Below are 20,728 nucleotides of genomic sequence, written 5' to 3'. Positions count from 1 at the left end.
TTTTGTGAGTGACATTATCCTTCACTTATTCCGACCCGTCTTCAGCAAGTGAAAAAGTTAAGGGTACACGAAATATTTTTCCCCCCTAAAAAACAATCACCACCCGGTCCCATATACAGAAGCAAAAGGTGGTAGTTACAATAATAGTGACCGTTAACCGGACGTCTCTCCTTTCCTCCCTCTCCTCCATCTCTCCAATCCGAGGAACTATCTCCATCCATCTTCCCATTTCACCAAATCTAATTCTAAATTTAATTAATAATTAATGTAATAAACCAAAAACAAAAAAACATTCTCGAATATTCCTGAATCCCATCATCCTCTCTCTCTCACGCTTTTGCCGTTCGTCATCGACACACCACCGAACTCGTGAATCGCCGCCGCCGAGTCAACTCAGTCCCATGGCTGCCGCTTCAACTATCACCGATCAACTCGCTAACCTCACTATATCGGAATGTCCTAACCTTCATAAGAATATCTCAATTCTCTCTCCTCAGCATGTTCGTACTTCTCTATGCTCTAGATTTCATCTCGTCATTGTCGATTTCCTCATTTGCATCATCAATTGTTTTTATTATTGATCTTCTAATGTTTAACTGATGTAATTATTGTGGTTTTTGAATAGTCGGAATTGCAAAATGTCGAAAATTCAACCTCGTAAATGTTTAACTGATGTAATCGTTGTGGTTTTAAATTAGGCAGAATCGTTATGTCGAATTTTTCAATGTCGTTTAAATTTCTATCGGAATTGCAAAATGTCGAAATTCAATTTCGTTGCCCTTGTTGTTTAGATTGTTGCTGTGAATGTAATGCTTGTGGTTAAAAAATTAGGCGGAATTGGCGAAAGTGTTGATAGAAATGGAGCAGAGTCATTTGTTTGGTGAGTGGCCTGAACCTGGTATTGATGATGATCAGAAAATCGCCTTCTTTGATCAGGTAATTTTGTAAATTTTTTTTGAATGTTTTTAATTTTCGATTTGGTTAGATTGTTGCGTGATCTTGCCAATTAAGTGGATTGATAGACTATTGATTGATTTCATGCATTGGTGGAGCGAGGGGGGCTAGCAGGGGTGTCGGTCCTGGAAATTGATGAAAAATCGTTTTTTTTTGGTTGAAAATATAGATTTGTTTTGCCAAGTTATGCTAATACAGCTCAAGCTTCGAACTTGGATCCTTGATCGATTTTAGTCGTTTGTTGGAAAGTCCGAAGTAGGGGGAGTTAGTGGGGGTTTGGCCGCATAATAAGTCATTTGCAATTTGAAAGCCTGTTGAGTAGGAAACTATGTGGCTGTTTGTTTAACAAAATTATGGCAAATAGACTTCTTTGAGGAGTTTACGAAATGGTGGAAGTTGTTTACACACTTGCTTCTGATAATTGAATATCCTCATTTTGTGTGTTCAACCAAGAAAATTATGTGCACTTACTTAGAATTAGGTTTCAGTGTGAAGCTCCCTATACAATTTCAGGAAAATTGAAATATAACACCTATGGTAGGGGTTAATTCCTTAATGGTGCCATGTTCTGCATAGCGTCAGAGGAGGTCAAGATTTATGTAACATTGCCTTTAGTAGAGAGGCTGTTTTTATGTAGTTGCAAAAATGTAGAACTGGGTATGTAAACAACGGTCATTACACAACTGATAGATAGTTGGGCGGTTGAACGAGACTGATGCTTAGTTTGAACCAAACTCAATTTCGCAATATCGCATCTTTCTTATGTATGAAAGAAAAGGGGAGTAGTTTCTGAGATGACAGTGTTGGAGCATTTAGATTACTCTAATAGGCTTGATCCTGTGGATTTGACCCTTTTCCCCTTCGGTTGAAACTTGAAAGGGTATGAAACATAATGGCCTTTTCAGTCATATTTACAATAGTGCTTTTGGTCATATGATGTCGGGAAAATGAAGAAAAATGAAGGTTATTTCTTTTGTGCAAGAGAATGATGCTCTTTTCTGAACACATACAATGCCTTTTAGAATGAATGCTTTGTCACGGGCATAAAGAATTTATGTAAAGAAAGCATGGAACTAGTTTTGGTACCACAAATTTGCAAGTATATTCAAGTCTATTGGGAAAAAGAGAAGAATGTGCAATCTCATGCTACTTGAACTGCTGCATCAGCAGTAATTTTGTATTATCGTGAAAAATCACTGATGTCACTTTTTTCCAGGTTTCCCGCCTTGATGCTAGCTACCCTGGTGGATTAGCTCAGTATATAAAAAATGCGAGAGAACTCCTGACAGATTCAAAGGCCGGAAAGAATCCCTTTGATGGCTTTACTCCTTCGGTAAGCTGCAAGTGTATCAGTAGAGTTGAGATTTAAATTGTTTCCTTTCAGACAGTGATCTGCCATCCTTAGCTGAGGAATTTAACTTTTGTATGGACACTTTCTCAAAAGTTTCCTTGCTTACGTTTTTACTTGCTTTTCAGTTTACCACATTACTATTCACTTCCCTTTCTAGAACACGTCCTTTTGAACTGTCGTGGACTTGTTAGGAGCATCAGATCTTCCGGAACCTCTTCATCGGGACCATGACTGTAATTCTGAGTGGTCCCTGCTGCTGTTGCAGTTACTTCATTTTCATCTACCCATGACTTAAGAAAGAGTAGCAAGATAGCGCAAGAAATATGTGAACCATAACGTCTAATATTTGGGTGATAAATTAAATGGAGCAAATAAGGTATCAGAGGGTCTTGTTAGGCACTGTATTGCGTCTTCTCGAATATGTGTCTTTTGTTGAAAAAAGTAGGTATGTGAGCCATCTCTACTTGCTCAACATTGATGACTGCTGTGATTTAAATAGTCCTTGGTTTTTGCTTTTCACGTATGATGTTTTTTCTTTATATAACTGTTAATTTTTTTTTATTTGACATTTGAGAATGCGGAATTCTTCCTAGTCTTGCCTCCTTTTCTCTCCTTTTTATTTTTGGATGGTAATTGGTGATTTTTCAGTGAAGTTCTCCTTTTCGTTACTGGTATATATTGGACACATCAATTTACAACGAAGATAAAAACAAATGTGAGACTGTAGGTTATCCTGAAAAATTGGATATTGAACTCAGTATTTGACCAGGAATTTAAGTTCTCCTGCTACATTTCAATCTTCTTAGACACATCGATGTACATCAAAGATAAACACAAATGTGAGACTGTAGGTTATCCTGAAAATTTGGATATGGAACTCAATATTGACTAGGAATTTAAGTTCTATTTCTAGTTGATGTTAAGATTATTCTAGTTACTGGAAAAATCACCGGAAACCCTCGGTAGGTTATCGATGTTATTTGTGTGACTGTGTCTTCATTTGTAAGGGATCTATTTGATATGTGGAAGTTTTCATGTAGGTTCCAACGGGCGAAAATCTGACATTTGCTGATGAAAGCTTCATCAAGTATGAGGAGACAGGGCTCAAAGAAGCGAAAAATGCTGCATTTGTTCTTGTTGCTGGTGGACTTGGTGAACGTTTAGGATACAATGGAATTAAGGTGATTAATATTTCAGTATTTTTGGTGTACATCCCTTTTCCCGCACCAATCATTAAATGAAAAGTAAAAATACAGGAAATTTATTGGGTTTGCATCTGCTAACTGCAAGTATTATCAAACACCTTAAATTGTGTTGCTGAGTCGGTCATACGTCAGAATTTGCTTGAAGTTTTTGACACCATTGTTAGGGTGTGAATTCCAGCTATCATTCTCTCTACAGTACTTGAGGGGTGTTGAAAAAGTGCCATCTTTATTTTGTCCCCTTAATTCTCATAAGATTTCGTCCACTTTTTTCATCTCCCCTTTTTCTTTGTGGGGTAGCTTGTGTTTGCCTTATGTCACATCTATAGATTAAGAGAATTATATTTAGTACCTTGGAATCATCATACTGATCTTCGTTGACTGCAGGTTGCTCTTCCGTCTGAAACTACTACTGGAACATGCTTCTTGCAGTTATACATAGAGTATATTCTGGCCCTTCAAGAAGCTAGCTGTAGCCTGGCAGAAGGTTCGTAACACAAAACAAGGACAACTGCTGTTTCTTTTATCAGATGTTGGTGGCATAATTTCATACAGTTTTTTAGAAGCTTCTGGTTGTTTTACGTATTCAGTTTCCTTTATTTGTTGTGGTTGGCTAAATGATATCTCATATAGAGATCTTTTATTTTTCCTTGAAATTTTTGTTTTCAGTAAGAAAGTTGCCATTATTTAATTTGCCACTGCTGTATTTTTTGTTATGCTGTAATCTGTCAAATGGATGACTTAATATTCTAGGAGAAGCCATAGAGAAGAATAGCTTTTATATTAGACTGCCAAAGACAATTAGGGCTAAGTATAAGGTGATGAGAAAGCAATACACATGTCGGGATGAGGAGAACAGGAGCTAGGCCATTTAATCTGTGTTGGGGGCATATGATTAACTCAAGATAGCTTCGCAATATCTACGCGGACTGCATTGACCTTAACAACTACAACAACAAACCTGGTTAACACACCAAGATATGGGATCCAGCAAAATGTTCCTGAATGAGTATGTGCATTAAACTGACGCGATAATTTCCTCTCATTTTGAGACTATTGTTGTTTGTACTTGCAGGTGAACCTCGAAAGGAGATTCCTTTTGCTATTATGACATCTGATGATACACATACACGCACATTGACACTGCTAGAGTCCAATGGTTATTTTGGAATGAAGCCAACACAAGTAACACTATTAAAGCAGGTGATGCCAAAGTTTGGTTGTTGTAGAGATCTTAAATACTAATCCTGGTTCGTATACATAGCTCACTTGTTGTCATTATTAGGAAAAAGTAGCTTGCTTAGCTGATAATGATGCCAGGCTTGCAGTGGATCCACAAAACAAGTACAGAATCCAGGTGCTTATTATACTCAGAGTCACGAAGCAATATTTTTTGTCTTTAAAGATTAAAGAAATAAACAACTTTATTATATTTCTTAAAACATTTTCTTTTGGATATAATAAATTGTTTATTTGAGTTCTTACGCTGTTTATCTCTTGTGCTGAATTTTCTTGCTGCTGTTTGTGGCAGACAAAACCTCATGGCCACGGTGATGTACATTCTCTTCTGTATTCCAGTGGTCTTCTAAGCAAATGGTATAGCTTTGAAATTCAGTTGTTTATTATAGGTTCATATTCTATCTGTACACCTCCAATCGATCACTGAACCTAAATGCTATTGGCTTCCTGTTTGATGTTCATTGCCTGCACGCCATGCGGTGGTTGACCCAGAAAATTTTCTTTCCGATGTCCCATTGATTAGCTCATAAGAATCTAATCCGACAATTATAAGGGGTCGTTTGGTTATGGCGTGCTAGGAAAGGGTAAGGGAAAGAAAAATAGTTATACCCTTTATTGGTGTTTGTTTCTCGCATTTTCTCATCCCATTCCCTTACTCCCAAAGTCCTTTACATCCTTACCTCGCACTTGCCAAGGTTTCCTTTTCTCTTTCCCCACTTATCCAAGCAACGACCATCACCCGCCCACTTTCTTCCCCACTACCACTTTCCGTCACTGCCTGGCTGCCTGCCATCATGTTCCCTCGATAGCCGCAGGCGCCGCAACCCCCACGAGACCCCGGACACACCGCCTTCACCCAATTTGAAACCCCCACCCCCACCCCCCATGGCCACCACACCCCATCTTAGAAAATCCTCCTCATGCTGTTAAACACAGATCCGCCCTGATGACAAGTGCTCTTTATGACTAATGATATGACATTGACTTTCAGAATCCTGCTCATGCATATGCCATTCCGTTTCTTCTTTTAATCTTTTGAGGAACTCTTTTTTATAATTCTTTTGGAATTTGCATTGTAATCAGGCACGGTGCTGGTGTAAAGTGGGTTTTGTTCTTCCAAGATACAAACGGACTGCTCTTTAAGGTTGGTATACACAGTCCTACGCTACACAAAAGTAATTTACCTAGCAAAATGGATTATTTCCTGTGAAGCTGTGTTGTAATAATTCCAAGTTTCTAGGTTGATTATGCAGAGACTCTGTTGGGCACTGGCCTATTGTTCTTGATTCAAGGAACTTGTTATATGTAAATATTTATTGATATATTGAGAGTGTTATGCTCATATTTTTTAGGTTTTACTTTGGATGTGGCTCTAGCTATCGTGTTACTAACCTATATAGTGCTGAATCTGATAAACTTATTGAAGGATGGGTGGCATAATGTTCTATATCTTGATTAAAGTTTTTGGATTTTCGCCTGGTGATTGTCTTTTAGGGTTTGTTTTGTACGTGCTGCTACTTTGCAATGTATGACCTTTGGATTGTTGAATCTTGTGCAATCAGAAATAATCTTGAAAATGTTAATGATGTTTTGATTCCTTATCCCCTCAATTATATCTAACCATCAAACTGGTTATGTTATTTTCAGCAGACTGAGTTATTGACCTATTGTACTTGTGTTTTCACTGTTTTGTACTTTTTTTTTTCTATATTGCACGAACATGCATGCCTGATAAAGCACCTGATGCTCTGAGCTCCATTGTTGAGTTCATGCTCTGAGCGACATTATATGCTTTCAGATAAACTAGTTTGATTACTTTGATTCAAGTTTAAAATTTGTGCTTCTTCAGGCCATTCCGGCATCATTGGGGGTCAGTGCTACCAAGCAATACCAAGTCAATTCTCTTGCAGTTCCACGTAAAGCAAAAGAAGCTATTGGTGGAATTGCTAAGCTCACACATAATGATGGTAAGTTGATATTTTGTATTGGGTTATCATTATTTCCATTCCTATCATTTGATCAGTCAATCTTTTTGGTTCTAGTATGAATCCACATGAGATCACTTCCATATGCTGTGAATTGCTTTTCTAATTTTCTTTCTTTAAACTGAAATTCCCTCTGTCTAATACTCTGATTTATTTGTCAATTTTATTTCCATTTTCGAGGGGGTTAAAAACTCTTTACTTTGGCTTTTGTGTACGGTGGAATATAGTGCCTCTATTTGTTGTATTTCCTGTATTATGAACTATAAATTGAGATGATGCAATTCTCTTGCTATTCTCATCATGGGTCATTTGGAAAGCTGTGTATGTTTCATCACAGTGGTAAGACTGGTTACGTCTGACCCCCTATCCTATTATGGGTGAGAGCCTTTGAGGGAATAAGTTAGAGCATGTTTGGCCTGAATTCTCAAAAATGAGTTTTTGGTTTTCGAGCTTAATTTTTTAAAGTGTTTTTCAAAAACAGAAGCACCAAATTGATGCTTCTATTTTTATGGGCAAAAAAATGGATTTTTAGCTTTTGAGAATTTTTTTTAACTTTAGAAAATGATGTGTTTGGCCAAAAAGTGTTTTTAAGTCCAAAAACACTTTTACAAGCTAGGCCAAACACATACTTAATTTTGTAGTTGCAAGGTGCTTGACTACAATATTAGCTTCCCCATAAACCAAAAAACAGGTTGTGTATGTTTGTAGTAATATCCTTGTGTTTTTCTCTTTCTCTTCATTCTGTTTTATGGAGTAATAAAACATAATGAAGTACGCAGCTGTAATACCAATGTCAGCTTAAATGTTTGGGCTTTGGACTAGAAATTTAGTCATATCTTACCATGGTTAATCCACTTTTCTTAGATTCAGTTATATATATGCCATTCCTGTAAATATCACTGTCATTGATTGTAGAGTAATATATGCCTTGCTATTTTCTTTGAGCCCTTTTAGCTGAAATTAAGATGAACTGTAGGAAGGGCCATGGTGATCAACGTGGAGTACAATCAACTTGATCCACTACTACGAGCAACTATTAATCCTGATGGAGATGTCAACTGTGAAACTGGATTTTCACCTTTCCCTGGAAATATTAATCAGGTGAATCCCAAATTTAACAGCTTTTTAACTAATCAACTTCTAAGCTCTTTTTACCATTAGTTTTTCCTCTACTTTTTTTCTTGCATTTGGCTGCGATGAATGTTTATCCTTTATCTCGATATTGAATGAAGTTTGCGACACCCGGCACTAAGATGTGAATCTTTTGCAAAGGCTCTGAAGATCTTTGCGACCGTTTTTTACTGCATTTAGCTAGATTAGGCCGTGACAACCTTTGCTGACCGTGACCGAAGCAGAGATTTAATATTACAATGGTTATAGATTGTCAGCTTGGGGTTATGGTCCTCTATGTTGGCTTGTGCTGATAGTTCTCTGTTGTATGTATTCTTATGTGACGACATCTTACTTTTATAATTTTTTGAGTAATACTGTAAAATCTTGTGGAGTGTCTTAGGGACAAAATGAAATGTTTATAGAGAATCCTGAAAACCTTGTGGTTTTGGAATCAGCAATTTTTTGTTCAAAATCAAGTAAATTATCCTGGAAAAAAAAACGTACAGTAAAGTGAACTGCTATTGTGCTATGTACAAAAGTATCAAACCTATTCTCAGTGATATGATCTTGATACTGCATAATCCTTTGGTTGGTTGTGTGTTTATTATTGTATTTGTGAGCATGTGTCCATTTATGTTTGTCCTGGCTTTTTACCGTGGTGTGGGGGTAAAAAGTGGAGTTGGGAAAGGGTCCTTAAGAATGCACCATCGAATTGACCATAAGTCTTATGATATGATTATGATTATGCAGTTAATTCTGGAACTTGAATCTTACATTGAGGAACTCAAGAAGACAGGTGGCGGCATCAAAGAGTTTGTGAACCCAAAGTAATTTTCTTATAATTGACTTATATTTCATGCTTCAACTTACTCTGTTATCGATGGTGTGGCTTTGTGGTACCTGGGAAGGTAGTTAAATAAGTTTACTTTTAATTCAAGGTACAAGGATGCTACAAAGACTTCATTCAAGTCTTCTACCCGGTTAGAATGTATGATGCAAGACTATCCACAGACATTGCCTCCAACGGCGAGGGTTGGCTTTACGGTAAGTGGGGTTTGCTGATGCTTAGTCTTGTTACCAATTGACCCTTAGCAACATATCTTATATAAATTGTCGGTTGATTCAGGTAATGGACATATGGCTTGCTTATGCCCCGGTGAAAAACAACCCTGAGGATGCTGCAAAGGTATACAGATTGTATCTTATAGTTTTATGCGGGAGTTACATACATTTCACTAAGATGATTTTACTAGTATTCTTTTTATTGTTGACAATTGAGCTAAGATGATAAAAAGATCATCATACAGCTTACCATTCCTTTGCATGCATACCTCTAATTGTGAGGAAAGGAATGCATAAAAAATGTGTCTTAGTTAGAGAGGGATCTATGAACAATTTAACAAAGATGTTTTGAGATATTGCATGGTGATGCTGACGACGATGGATTGCAAATAATCAACGCAACCATGACTCCCTACTTTTGGTTTTTTCTCATTGACGTGGACCATACTATTTTCAAATTTTCACATCTTTTCAGCAGGTTTGCTACACAAAAATGAATGCTGTAACACTAAGCGCTAGTTAGGTGTTAGAGTTTTCATTGTATAACTCTCCGCCTTCCTTGTTTTAGCTTTCAAATATATTGCAGTATCCATTATCTTCAAGTATGAAGAGATATATCATGTTTTTATTTTGTCTTGTACAAAGGTTCCAAAAGGCAATCCTTACCACAGTGCAACTTCCGGTGAAATGGCTATCTACAGGGCCCACAGTCTTATTTTGAAAAAGGTACTTATCTTGTTGACCATGTATTATCTTGCAGCAAGTCTCCCTTGTGACGGGTCAAATACTACCCACATTGGTAGATAAGACAAGAGAATGCTACTCCCTAGACAATTTGCTTTTGTCTTATCTCCCCACGTGGGTTGTATTTGGCCCGTCGCAAGCTTGCAACGGATATGCCCGTCACAAATGAGAATTTGTGATTATCTTGATATTACTTCTTCATTGATGGGTTGAATATGAGAAAGTACGATAATTTTGGCCACTTAATACACTTAAGTCTTATCATGCCGCACATGCTACATATAATACTGATTTTTCCTCTTCGCATTTTACTTGCCTAGGTCGGTGTTCAAGTTGCGGACCCAGTGATGCAAGTGTTTAACGGACAAGAAGTTGAGGTATGGCCTCGTATTGTATGGAAACCAAAATGGGCACTGACATATTCGGACGTGAAAAGGAAAATTAGCGGAAGTTGCTCAGTTTCTCAGAAGTCTACCATGGTAATCAAAGGCCGAAATGTTTTCATTGAGGGACTTGCATTGGATGGAGCTCTTCTCGTGGACTCTATTGATGAGGCTGAGGTATGAACTTATTTTCTTGCACGTCTATCCTTCTCCTGGAATTTGTAAACTGCTTTGCGTATTTGCCCACCGCATCCATTCAAGGCGTAGGGTTGTCATTAACGAAGTTGTAATTAGAGATATCATAAATAATGTCCAGGACCGGGTAAGAACAGGTTTATCCAGGCCCGAATAAAGAATATGGAGTTACATTCGTCCACTCGTCCCCTTCTTCCTTGGTGGCTGGCTCCCTCTTAAGTAACTTTCCACTCAAGTACTCGTGGGTTTGATTCTTCATAGCTACGAAGTACTTCATAATTTTCCGTTCTTCATCCCTTATATCAGGCTATACTAGCTTCTAATCCATTCTTCATGCTCATTGCTCAATCTATCCATCCAAGACGTAGACTTATCACCTGTCTTTGTGTATGCCCAAGTTTGTTTCTTCATGGCTCCTTTGCGTGATCATTTTCAAGAGTTCCCATTCTACCTTTGATTGACTGTACTTTATATCAATCTCGAAACAGGCCTCCAAAAGTGTATGAGAATGAGACGGCTTAATAATTTCATTGCATTACTCTCCCTTATTCCCACAGATAAGTGAGATTATTACATCATCATCCCGTAGAAGAAAACACAATTGTCAAAGGGTGATCCTTACTTGATTGTTTCAGCTGGACTAGGGAGTTAGCACAACTAGAAGACACAATCTCAAGAGACGGATAAAATAACACTTACGGAGTATACTTTTTAACAAAGCTAAAGAATAGTAAACCGCTGGCTCTACTAGATAATGGAAAAGAAATCTCGTCACGAACATTTTCTTCACATCGACAATGATATAATCATTTAGCTGTCCGGTTAATTGATTTAGACTGTCTCATATAAGTTTATGTGATTATTGAAATTGATATGTTGTTACTGTCTGACTTAAACAGGTGAAAGTTGAAGGCTCAGTGCAAAACTCTGGTTGGATCCTGGAAAATGTTGATTATAAAGATGAAACCCTACCTGAAGAGATAAGAATCAGAGGGTTCAAGATAAACAAGGTAGAGCAGCTTGAAGGGAATTTCGTCGAACCTGGTAAATACAGTTTGAAACCTTGATCAATCACCATAATAGCTTGAACTGATTCACCGGCAGTACAAATAAACATTTTTAAATCACCTGTGGTCTTGTGGGTTTAGGATTTCCCACAATGATAACATGAATGTAAAGGTGTTTTTGTAGCAGACTTCATCATTTTTATTTTTTTTCAATTTACTTATTGTAGATTATAGTTAAGCGAGAGTTATAATTAATTATTTCTCAACTATGTATAATAAAAGCTCATGACAATCTTTGTACACATTTTGGCATTGAATTTTATCTTGTCCATAAAAACGACGTTTTTGAGAGGTTCTTATTAAAGGTTTGTTAGGATATCAAGACAGAATGTCCAAAGTTGTTGAGTCGAGTCGAGGTGCAATAGAAACTGAAAATATGTCCAACTACACAGATTTGAAGACTGACAAGACGGGCCAAATTTTGCCATTTTAACGATAAATGTAACCATTTTAATACAAACTATTATATAACTTAGAAAATTGTTCTGATAACTTTTTATCTAAAAATGGTTACATTTTCATTTTAAATGGATCACATTTTATTCTGTCTTAAAGCTTGTGTGGAAATGTGATCCGTTTTCGGCATGACTTTTTATTGATCCAACTAAAAACTTCTACCACCCCAACTTGTATAAACATTGGATTTTAATGGAGTGCATGATTTGACTTTTAAAGTTTTACTGGTACTAGTTTAGGTGAATGATGATGACCGTCACTTCTTGCCACCAAAATGGTCCACCCTTATAATCACACAAATAAAAGATGGTGGCATTATATTCACAAGGTTACTTTAATTCAAGTAAAATTTTTTTTTTCTAAGGAATCAATACTTAGTGGCATTATAATAGAGGGGAGGGGGAGAAACTTATTTTCCACAATATCTCTGTCTTAACCAATTGATTAAGACATCTTTTTGGTAGATTAAAATGATTCGAATCTGAGACCTTTTATTTTAACCGCCGTAAAGAAAGGTTTTTATCGAACTTGAGACCCTATTCGAGTAAAAATGATACAATGCCAATTTCACTTTGTTTATTTTTTGTCAGCGTGATTGCGTGAGATAACATAGTAAATTTAAATGATTTTGACTAGAACGAAAAATGTTGCAAATTCTTTTCGAGAGATAATAAAAGAAAACTAATTTACTTGAAAAATACAGACACCACCTATATTTTTCGTAGCCGTTTATTATTGCTAAAAACCATTTTGGTAAATGATTTTTTTTTCTCTATTGTTACTCATGGTATTATTTTACCATGAATAATATACACCTTGTTCGGTAATTATGGAGTGGCTTTTTGGTATTATTTGTGATCATTTAGTAACTATTCCAATTTAGCCAAGGACTCTTTTTATTTTTTGCTTCTGTGGCATACTAAAGTAGATCAGTCAACGCTTTTCTTTCTATCGTGAAATAACAGTTCTTTGATACGGTTCTTAACGTAATTTTTATCTTGGCTCATTTAAAAATACTTATAAGGATAGTGATTTTTCTACTTAATTACACAAATAAGTATTCTCTTTGTGTTGTTAACACAAGAATAAGATTATGTACATCCGAACCCTCCTTACCCTGTAATTTTCCTGAGTCATTAAGACACTAGGGTATTGTTGTTGTCACGAAGATAAAATTTTACAATTATTTACTTTAACTAAAACCATTTTTAGAGGAAACATATGCATAGAAAAATTTACAAATACTTTCCATTAGTCCAAACCTACAAGTCGGTAGGAATCCCCTGTTTTATTTGGTGTCCCATTCTATGTGTCACATTACTTACCTTCTAACACATCAATAAGTATATATATTTGTTATAATATTTTATTTTGTCATAAATAATATGTTAAAAGGTAAAAGTGGGACAAAAAATCTGCCTACAAGTGTCATTTTTAAAAGTTAAATCCCAATCATGATCATGATGTGTATATATAAGTTGATAGATTGTGACCAAACCAAGAACATAAACTAACATACCCTTCCACAATGACACCAACCAAACCCCATGAAGAAGAAGAACATAAACTAACACACACTTCCACAATAACACTAAACAAAATCCAAGAAAAAGAAAAAGAAGAACACAAACTAACACAAACTTCCACAATTACACTAAACAAACCCCAAGAAGAAGAAGAACACAAACTAACACACACTTCAACATTGACACCAAACAAAGCCCAAGAAGAAGAAGAAAAAGAACAACACAAAGTAGCCTTAAAAGATGAAGTAGAAAAACTAAGGCAATGTCTTCCTAAGGCAACCTTCATGGGTACTAAATTTGAAGCACTAAAATACCAAGGATTTTGGTGTGCCTTAGGTTCAAACCGTGTCCTTGAGCAAATCCTTACTTTCCAAAGACACTTTCAAGCTAAAGACACTGACTTAATCATAGCTAGCCTCCCTAAAACCGGCACTACTTGGCTCAAATCCTTACTATATTCTGTAGTCAATCGTGTCGATTTCAAACCTACACAAAGCCCTTTACTTACCCATAATCCTCATGAACTTGTGTACCATCTAGAAATAAGTGTGTATGGTGAGCACCTTGCTTACCCTAACCATCACCAACTTGATGAACTCCCTTCGCCGAGGCTACTACACACCCACTTGCCTTATGACTCCTTACCGGAGTCAATAAGGTCATCTAAGAGTAAGATTTTGTACATTGGGAGAAACCCTATGGACACCTTCGTGTCACATTGGCATTTCTTCCCGAAAATGATGAAGAATATGTCGATAAATGAAGATTTTAAGCTTCCTAGTATAGAAGAATATTTTGAAGAGTTTTGTCAAGGGAAGATCCTATGTGGACCCTTTTTTGAACATGTTCTAGGGTATTGGAAACAAAGCCTAGAGCTTCCGAATAAGGTGTTGTTTCTGAAGTACGAGGATTTGAAGGACGATCCTATTGTTCATTTAAAGAAGTTGGCTGAATTTGTGGGTGTGCCATTTACTCCCCAAGAGGAAAATGATGGTGTTGTTAAGGAGATAATTGAATTATGTAGCATTAATAATCTTAAGGAATTGGAGGTTAATAAGAGTGGGATTATGAACAAGGTTATTGATAACAAGACTTTCTTTAGGAAAGGTGAGGTGGGTGATTGGACCAACTATTTCAATTCTACCATGGAAGAAAGAATGAAAAACCTCATGAAAAATTATTTGGATGATGTTGGTTTGTCCTTCAAATTGGGCACAAATTCTTGTTCACACCCGTTGTTAAATGAGAATAATTTACAACAAGAGTGTACCATCTAAATCAACACTGTTCTTAGGGATGATGGTGCATATCATTTCTTCGTTTTAACTTATAACGGTTATAAGCAAGATTAATTGCACATTGGGTGCTTAGCTATTTTTTTTTCCTTTTTTTAATGAGGTATGAATGTCAAGTATAATAAACAGTGTGTGATTTTAAGTTGGGTGTTCTAAGATTTGAAACTTGTAGTAACAAGATTCACTAATTTCTATAAAGGTGTGATGTTTCTTGGTTTATTGGATTGTCTTTAGGAATTGTGAGATTGTGATAATAATTAATAAGATTATAGTGTGTATTTCTTAAAAATGGATTTTAGTTAGTTTGAACTAGTTTAATACCCATGCAAAGTTGCACGGGTACAAATAAAATCGTTTAAAAATTTGACTTAGAAATTTTGACTTATAAATTTATAGCAAAATTAATATTTTTTCCATCAACTTGAAACTTCTTACTTCAGAAACTATCTTGAACATTTTTGTCGATCTTTTTGAACCTAACTTATCATATGTTTACTGAGTGTCTCGGCGGTTAATTACACCAATAAAGATTCGTAAGACAACAAAATCAGTGGTATGACGATTTTTGTAACCCGTCCAACAGCAGCAATCACGTATTACAATTAAAATGTTAGAATTTAATCCGACCCGAACAATCCACGACTCTTAATGACTCGTGATTTCAGGGTTAAACCCGACACGTTCGACCTGATTGATTGAAAATAAGTTTATGTTAATGTATGTTAAATATTACTAAATCATTAATAATTATTACTTACTTTATATAATACGGAGTATTTATTTTCAATGTATAAAAAACGGAATAATAAATAATACTGTAAGTTTTATTTAGTCATGGTTTTTTAAATCATAAACATGATTAAAAAATAATTATTAAAATAAATTTAGTTTTTACAATTTTTCAAAGTATAAGTTGGACCATATCAAAAATATTGTCATTTAATGCTAAGTATAACTTAGAAAATATTGAAAGTATATAACTTTTAAGAATGAGTATACAAATTTAGATTTGTTTTTTCTTGATAAAGAGCTCCAATTTAGGAATTATTTTAGGAACACTAATTTTCAATGGAAATAAAGATATGAGTAGTTTGGAGGGAAAAAATTGTGGTGGTGGTTGTTGTTTTATTATTTAGTATAGATAGATAGATAGATAGATTAATAGTTTTGTTGGTTAAAATTATTCTGTTGGTTTATACTCCGTATCAAATAAAAGTATAAAACTATTTTCGTTAATTGTTGATCTAAAAAACAATCAGTACTGATTGTGAATGGAACAAGCAATTCGACTATTCCAATGACTTGTCTGACCGAAAGTAATAGGGAAATAGTTTGTAATCTTATGAAAGTAATCGTGATGGATAAACACAAGAGACAATAGGTTGGGTCTTTGTGTTCGCATAATCTCCAAATTTTAGTTAAAATTCCGATTGGGATCAAATGGGATCAAATGATAATCTTCCCATTTTAACTAGCCTAATGCATTTGATCCCAGCTAGGGCTAGTTAAAATTTTCGAATTTTCCCATCTTCAAATTTTAAAATATTTCTAATTGGACGTAAAAATTCATTGTAAAAGAAATTATCATTAGATTCAATATCTGCTCCTAATGGGAGTATATATTAGTAATCATATTTATATAGTATTAGAACAAGAATTAAATTTGATAATCTTGCATGGTATTGATGAGTTTTTTGTGTAATTGGGGGCAAACAATGGCGGAATTATTTTTGATTCTGACTCTTCTGTCCTTATAGTCAAGCTACGCCAAATAGTGTGAACCCATAATTCTTACAATCCCTAAAGGGCAGCTTAACTAACGAAAAAATTACCTCGGAAGGGATGTTTTGCCTTAAAAGTCTAAAGTTCTTGAGAGGATACCTTAGAGGAAAGGTACTGGGGCTGCCAGCCGGCACCGCAAATCAAATGTCCGAAAAGAGGCTAGTCCAGACGATGCGCACTCCCGGGGAAGCAGGCGCACTCGCCCCCGCTGACCATGGAAAAATTCGAAAATTTTAGTTAAAATTCCGATTTTCTTTTTTCAAGTTTACGTTACAACATTACTTTTCACCCCTGCTGAAATTATTCACCCCCTAATCGTAAATCGTGGCTCCGCCACTGGGAGCGAATATAAGGATCAAAATACTTAAAAAAAAAAACCGTTTTTCTTGCGCTAATCAGTCATTATTCAAATCATAAATTGCCCCTTTAATTTGATTTCGTATGTAGGGCCACGACGCACCAATTCATCCCCAACAAAACTTTTGTACGATAATAGATGTACAAATTGTATAATAGCTTATATAATCTGATGAAAGTGATAAATAGGAATAAATGGAAATTTTATTACAGAATGTATTACAAGGATGATTTGTGTAAACAATTAGACGAATGAAGATGGAGCTCATTATTACTACAGTACATAAAGAGCAATCAAGGATTTTGCGATAAGAAAGTAAAACAGTTCACCATGCATGCAAAAGCACCAACGTGCCGTCATGGTTTACAACTCCTTTCATTCTTTGTCACATGCGTCAACTTTTTTTAATAGTTCATGCTTTGTTAGTTATAATGCTAAATTGTGAATTTGTGGTCCTAAGATTTTATTAAATTTCAATTTAATTACTCTATTCATCTCGATTATCTGTTTATCTTTGATTTTGGCATAAATAAACGTAACGTTAGAATAGGAAAGTGAAATAGTGCGCCATGCGTGCATTAATGCATTATGCATACGTTTGAGTGTGCTGTCATGGACTCACACAACTATGTAATTGAGGTCAGATTCTCTCCAATATATAATCGGAGGTTCAGTATTTCTTTTAACAAAGAGTAAATGATGATAGAACACGGTGTAATTACCAACTTACCCTCTTCTCTTTGTTAAAAAATGGTACTGGATCGTTCAGGTAGTGAGAAGATCCAGTGGCCTAACGTTATGATAGTCTACAACTCATTTTGATTTCTTACCTATGTAACTCTATGTAACTTTTTTATTCGTTTCTATTATTAACTTGAAATATTTCACTTTGATGTTTTGTGGTGTATTCAAATTTAATTGATGTATGTCTTGATATTCCATTAATTTGAAATATATTACTTTATGGTTTGAAATATATTACAGAGTATATGTTTTGTTTTGTACCTAAATTGTAGTAACATTATTTATCGAAAAAAAAAACAAATATTTTTTATGAAGTAACATTGTATGGCAAAGTTTTTCCAAATTATGTGAAAATTCACCATGTTACTCTAAAAGTTATTTTAGCACTTTAGTATGTTGATAAATGTTAAAAGAGAGATATGTGCAACGTACTAGGGTTGGTTCATAATTCATAAACTAGCATTTATATCGTACTTTATCTATAACCTACCTAAGTGTGCTATATAAACTCTATGATAATAGCTAATGAAATCATAATATATATACTTTTCCCAACTCTATGATAATAGCGTTTCGGTTAATTGTTTGTTCTTTGGTTTTCGCATAAAGACCAAGGAAAAAATGAGATCAATCATTAAATGACAAGTGGACTAAATTGAGTGTGAAAGTTCAAATTGCTAATCAAATGCATTCCGAAAATAGAAATGACAACAATTAACTGTGACACTTCCAAATAAAATAAGACAATAAATGACCAGAATGGAGAGAGTATGAAATAAACGACAGAAATTCAGAAGAAACTGACTATATTTATATGGCTTATACATATCACCGACAAGAGTAGTCCACGAAGATTATCGAAGTGGAAACTAGGCCGACATTTAGGTTATTAGTGTCTGATTAACAACAAAATCAAAATCAAAATCACAATCACAATCACAATCACAATCACAAACACTAATAATTATTTCGAGCCTAGACAAGTGTTGGGTCCCACCCAAGGTTTCTCCATGTGGTCCATGTTTTAATAGTAGCCATACTATTATTAAAGTGGCCGTCCACTTTGTCCACTTTTGTAAAGTTGACATTGTATAAGCATGCAATGCTGGAGTTTGGTGAAAAGCACGTTTTGTGTGTTTGCTTTTGTCAAGTTTGGTGGCTCAAGCTTAGTGCAAGGTAGTATAAATACCTGGTGCATTTCATTGGTTTTGGCAGAGGGAAGGAAACAAAGAGTGCTCTACATCGAAATTGTAAGCAGCTCTTTGGTATTATACTTCACTGGAATTTGGTGGAGTATAAGGCAGGCCTTACGGTATTTGTAAGGTACTCACACAAATAAACAAGGGGTTGGGATTCGGGTAACGGTTCAACCGGGTTTGAGTGTGTGAGGCAGTATAACGGGTCTTCTCTTACAATAATTTAGAGGGTTACTCTAGGGGTATAATTGGTGGTGATTTCCAATTATACTGGAGGGTCTAGAGGGTACTAGTTTGTATTCCTAAATTATTGTCGGGTCCAAATTCGGTGTGTAATTTGGTACCGGTTACGTTGTACTGGCACTATCTTTATAGTGGCACTATTTTATAGTGGATTCGGTCTTTTTACTGGTGGGTTTTACCTCCGTCTTGGAGGGTTTTGCCGGGTATTGACCCTAAATCTCGTCTCAACTTATTATTAGCTTGCGGTTTATTTTACTTTTACATTATATATCGATCGGTGCTTCCGTTGCGTGTGGGAGATTGGAGCTTATTTCCCAACAAGTGGTATCAGAGCTACTTCGGCTCGGTCCGAGTGGTCTGGTGGTTTGATCGGTAGGGATGTCAAATATGGGGTCTCAGTTTGGAGTACCAAAATTTGATGGTAAAAGTAGTTTCACCCCTCCGCGCAGAGGAGGATGAAGGATCTCCGGTACATCTTGGCTTGGCTAAAGCCTTGAAAGGAGATGAAGGCAAGCCGGAAAAGTTGAGTGATGCCGATCGGGAGGAGGTGTGTACTAAGTGTGCTAGTACCATCGGGTTGTGCATCTCGGATTCCGTCATCAATTTGTGTTCTTGACGATGACTCTCCATCGACGATATGGGAAAAATTGGAAAAGCTTTACATGGCGAAAAGCTTGACCAATAAGTTGTTGCTAAAGCGACGGTTATATCGGTTGCGGATGGACGAGGCGGAAAATCTCATTGGACATGTCAATTTGTTCAATGGACTGTTAGATGAGTTAAAGAAGATCGATGTTAAGGTTGAGGAGGAGGATAAAGCGTTGTTACTCCTCAACTCTCTCCCGGATACATACGAGACGTATGTGGATACGATTCTGTGCGGAAAGGATACCATTACCATGGAGGAAGCACAGGCGGCATTGTTGTCCTTTGATGCGAGGAAGAAGGACAAGGATGGAATGCGAAGCGACATCTCAGTGATGGTTGCTCGGGATGGGAGAGGACGATCCTCTAACAGGGATTATGGATCGAAGCATGGCAGGTCTCGATCCAGGAACACTTCTCGGAATGATGGAGTAAAGTGTTACAAGTGTGGTGAAATTGGGCACATTAGGCGGAACTGTCCTAGGAAAGATGTGCCGGATAACAATGGCGACGCCAACTTGGCTGCCGGTGAAGGAAGTAGTGATTGTTTCCTTACCGAAGATTGTGACTTACTTGCGGTCACGGATAAGTGCGATGTATCTTCCAATGAAGAATGGGTGTTAGATTCTGGTTGTGTCAATCACGTTTGTACCCAGAAAGAGAGTTTTGATGAGCTCCAAGAAGGCGTGCCCAGGAAGTTGAAGTTGGCCAATAATTCAACAGTGGATGTCCTTGGTGTTGGGGTGGTGAAAATCAAAACATCTAGTGGGGCGGTGCATACTTTGGACAAGGTAGCTTATGTTCCAGAGTTGCGGCGGAATCTAATCTCACTTAGTCAGTTGGACTCCCAAGGTTATGAGTCTAAAACTCATGGGGGAGTGGTGAAGGTGACTAAGGGTAGTATGGTCCTCATGAAGGGGGAGTTGCATCGTGGTTTGTACCGTCTGGCGGTGAAGACCTCAAAAGGTGACTGGGAACGGAAAAGACGTCGACGTGTTACTTTCGCGGTAGAGGTGGCGAAGGTAAATTGTTTCCAGGTTGCAGACGGGGGCAAGGGTAAAATTCCTGCTGGTGAAAAGGTGGAGGGGTGGAGGTCCCTCTCCAGAGTCATTTGACGCGGTGACTTGGTTACGGCTGTACACGGTGCATTGACCGTGGTTGTGAGTTAGGGTGAGGACCGGATACTAA

General features: G+C 36.5%; 2 protein-coding genes across 2 annotated transcripts; both read left to right on the top strand.

The window, feature by feature from the left end:
- Window positions 1–56: 56 nt before the first annotated feature.
- LOC141605377 (UDP-sugar pyrophosphorylase) lies at window positions 57–11,593 on the top strand. Its single transcript, XM_074424101.1, has 17 exons — window positions 57–500; window positions 832–936; window positions 2,171–2,287; window positions 3,346–3,486; window positions 3,895–3,994; window positions 4,583–4,710; window positions 4,793–4,864; window positions 5,039–5,103; window positions 5,830–5,890; window positions 6,596–6,713; window positions 7,708–7,832; window positions 8,595–8,671; window positions 8,783–8,888; window positions 8,971–9,030; window positions 9,552–9,632; window positions 9,971–10,210; window positions 11,128–11,593. Exons 1-17 carry the CDS (start codon window positions 402–404, stop codon window positions 11,293–11,295), a joined length of 1,863 nt encoding a protein of 620 aa, XP_074280202.1. The 5' UTR covers window positions 57–401; the 3' UTR covers window positions 11,296–11,593.
- A 1,648-nt stretch (window positions 11,594–13,241) lies between these two features.
- Window positions 13,242–14,809, top strand: LOC141605376 (cytosolic sulfotransferase 5-like). Its single transcript, XM_074424100.1, has one exon. It carries the CDS (start codon window positions 13,280–13,282, stop codon window positions 14,552–14,554), a length of 1,275 nt encoding a protein of 424 aa, XP_074280201.1. The 5' UTR covers window positions 13,242–13,279; the 3' UTR covers window positions 14,555–14,809.
- Window positions 14,810–20,728: the final 5,919 nt, after the last annotated feature.

The sequence above is a fragment of the Silene latifolia genome, chromosome 10 (genome assembly GCF_048544455.1).
Source record: "Silene latifolia isolate original U9 population chromosome 10, ASM4854445v1, whole genome shotgun sequence".
NCBI lineage: Eukaryota > Viridiplantae > Streptophyta > Magnoliopsida > Caryophyllales > Caryophyllaceae > Silene > Silene latifolia.
Note: the sequence above shows the minus strand (reverse complement) of the source record. Positions and strands in the feature narration are given on the sequence as shown.

Bases quoted from the DNA above. Each gene is read 5' to 3' on its own strand.
- LOC141605377 (XM_074424101.1), top strand. From the start codon at position 402: ATGGCTGCCGCTTCAACTATCACCGATCAACTCGCTAACCTCACTATA. The intron at 4,865-5,038 runs GTGCTTATTATA...TGTTTGTGGCAG, and splicing joins AAAACAAGTACAGAATCCAG to ACAAAACCTCATGGCCACGG. The intron at 9,031-9,551 runs GTATACAGATTG...TCTTGTACAAAG, and splicing joins ACCCTGAGGATGCTGCAAAG to GTTCCAAAAGGCAATCCTTA.
- LOC141605376 (XM_074424100.1), top strand. From the start codon at position 13,280: ATGACACCAACCAAACCCCATGAAGAAGAAGAACATAAACTAACACAC.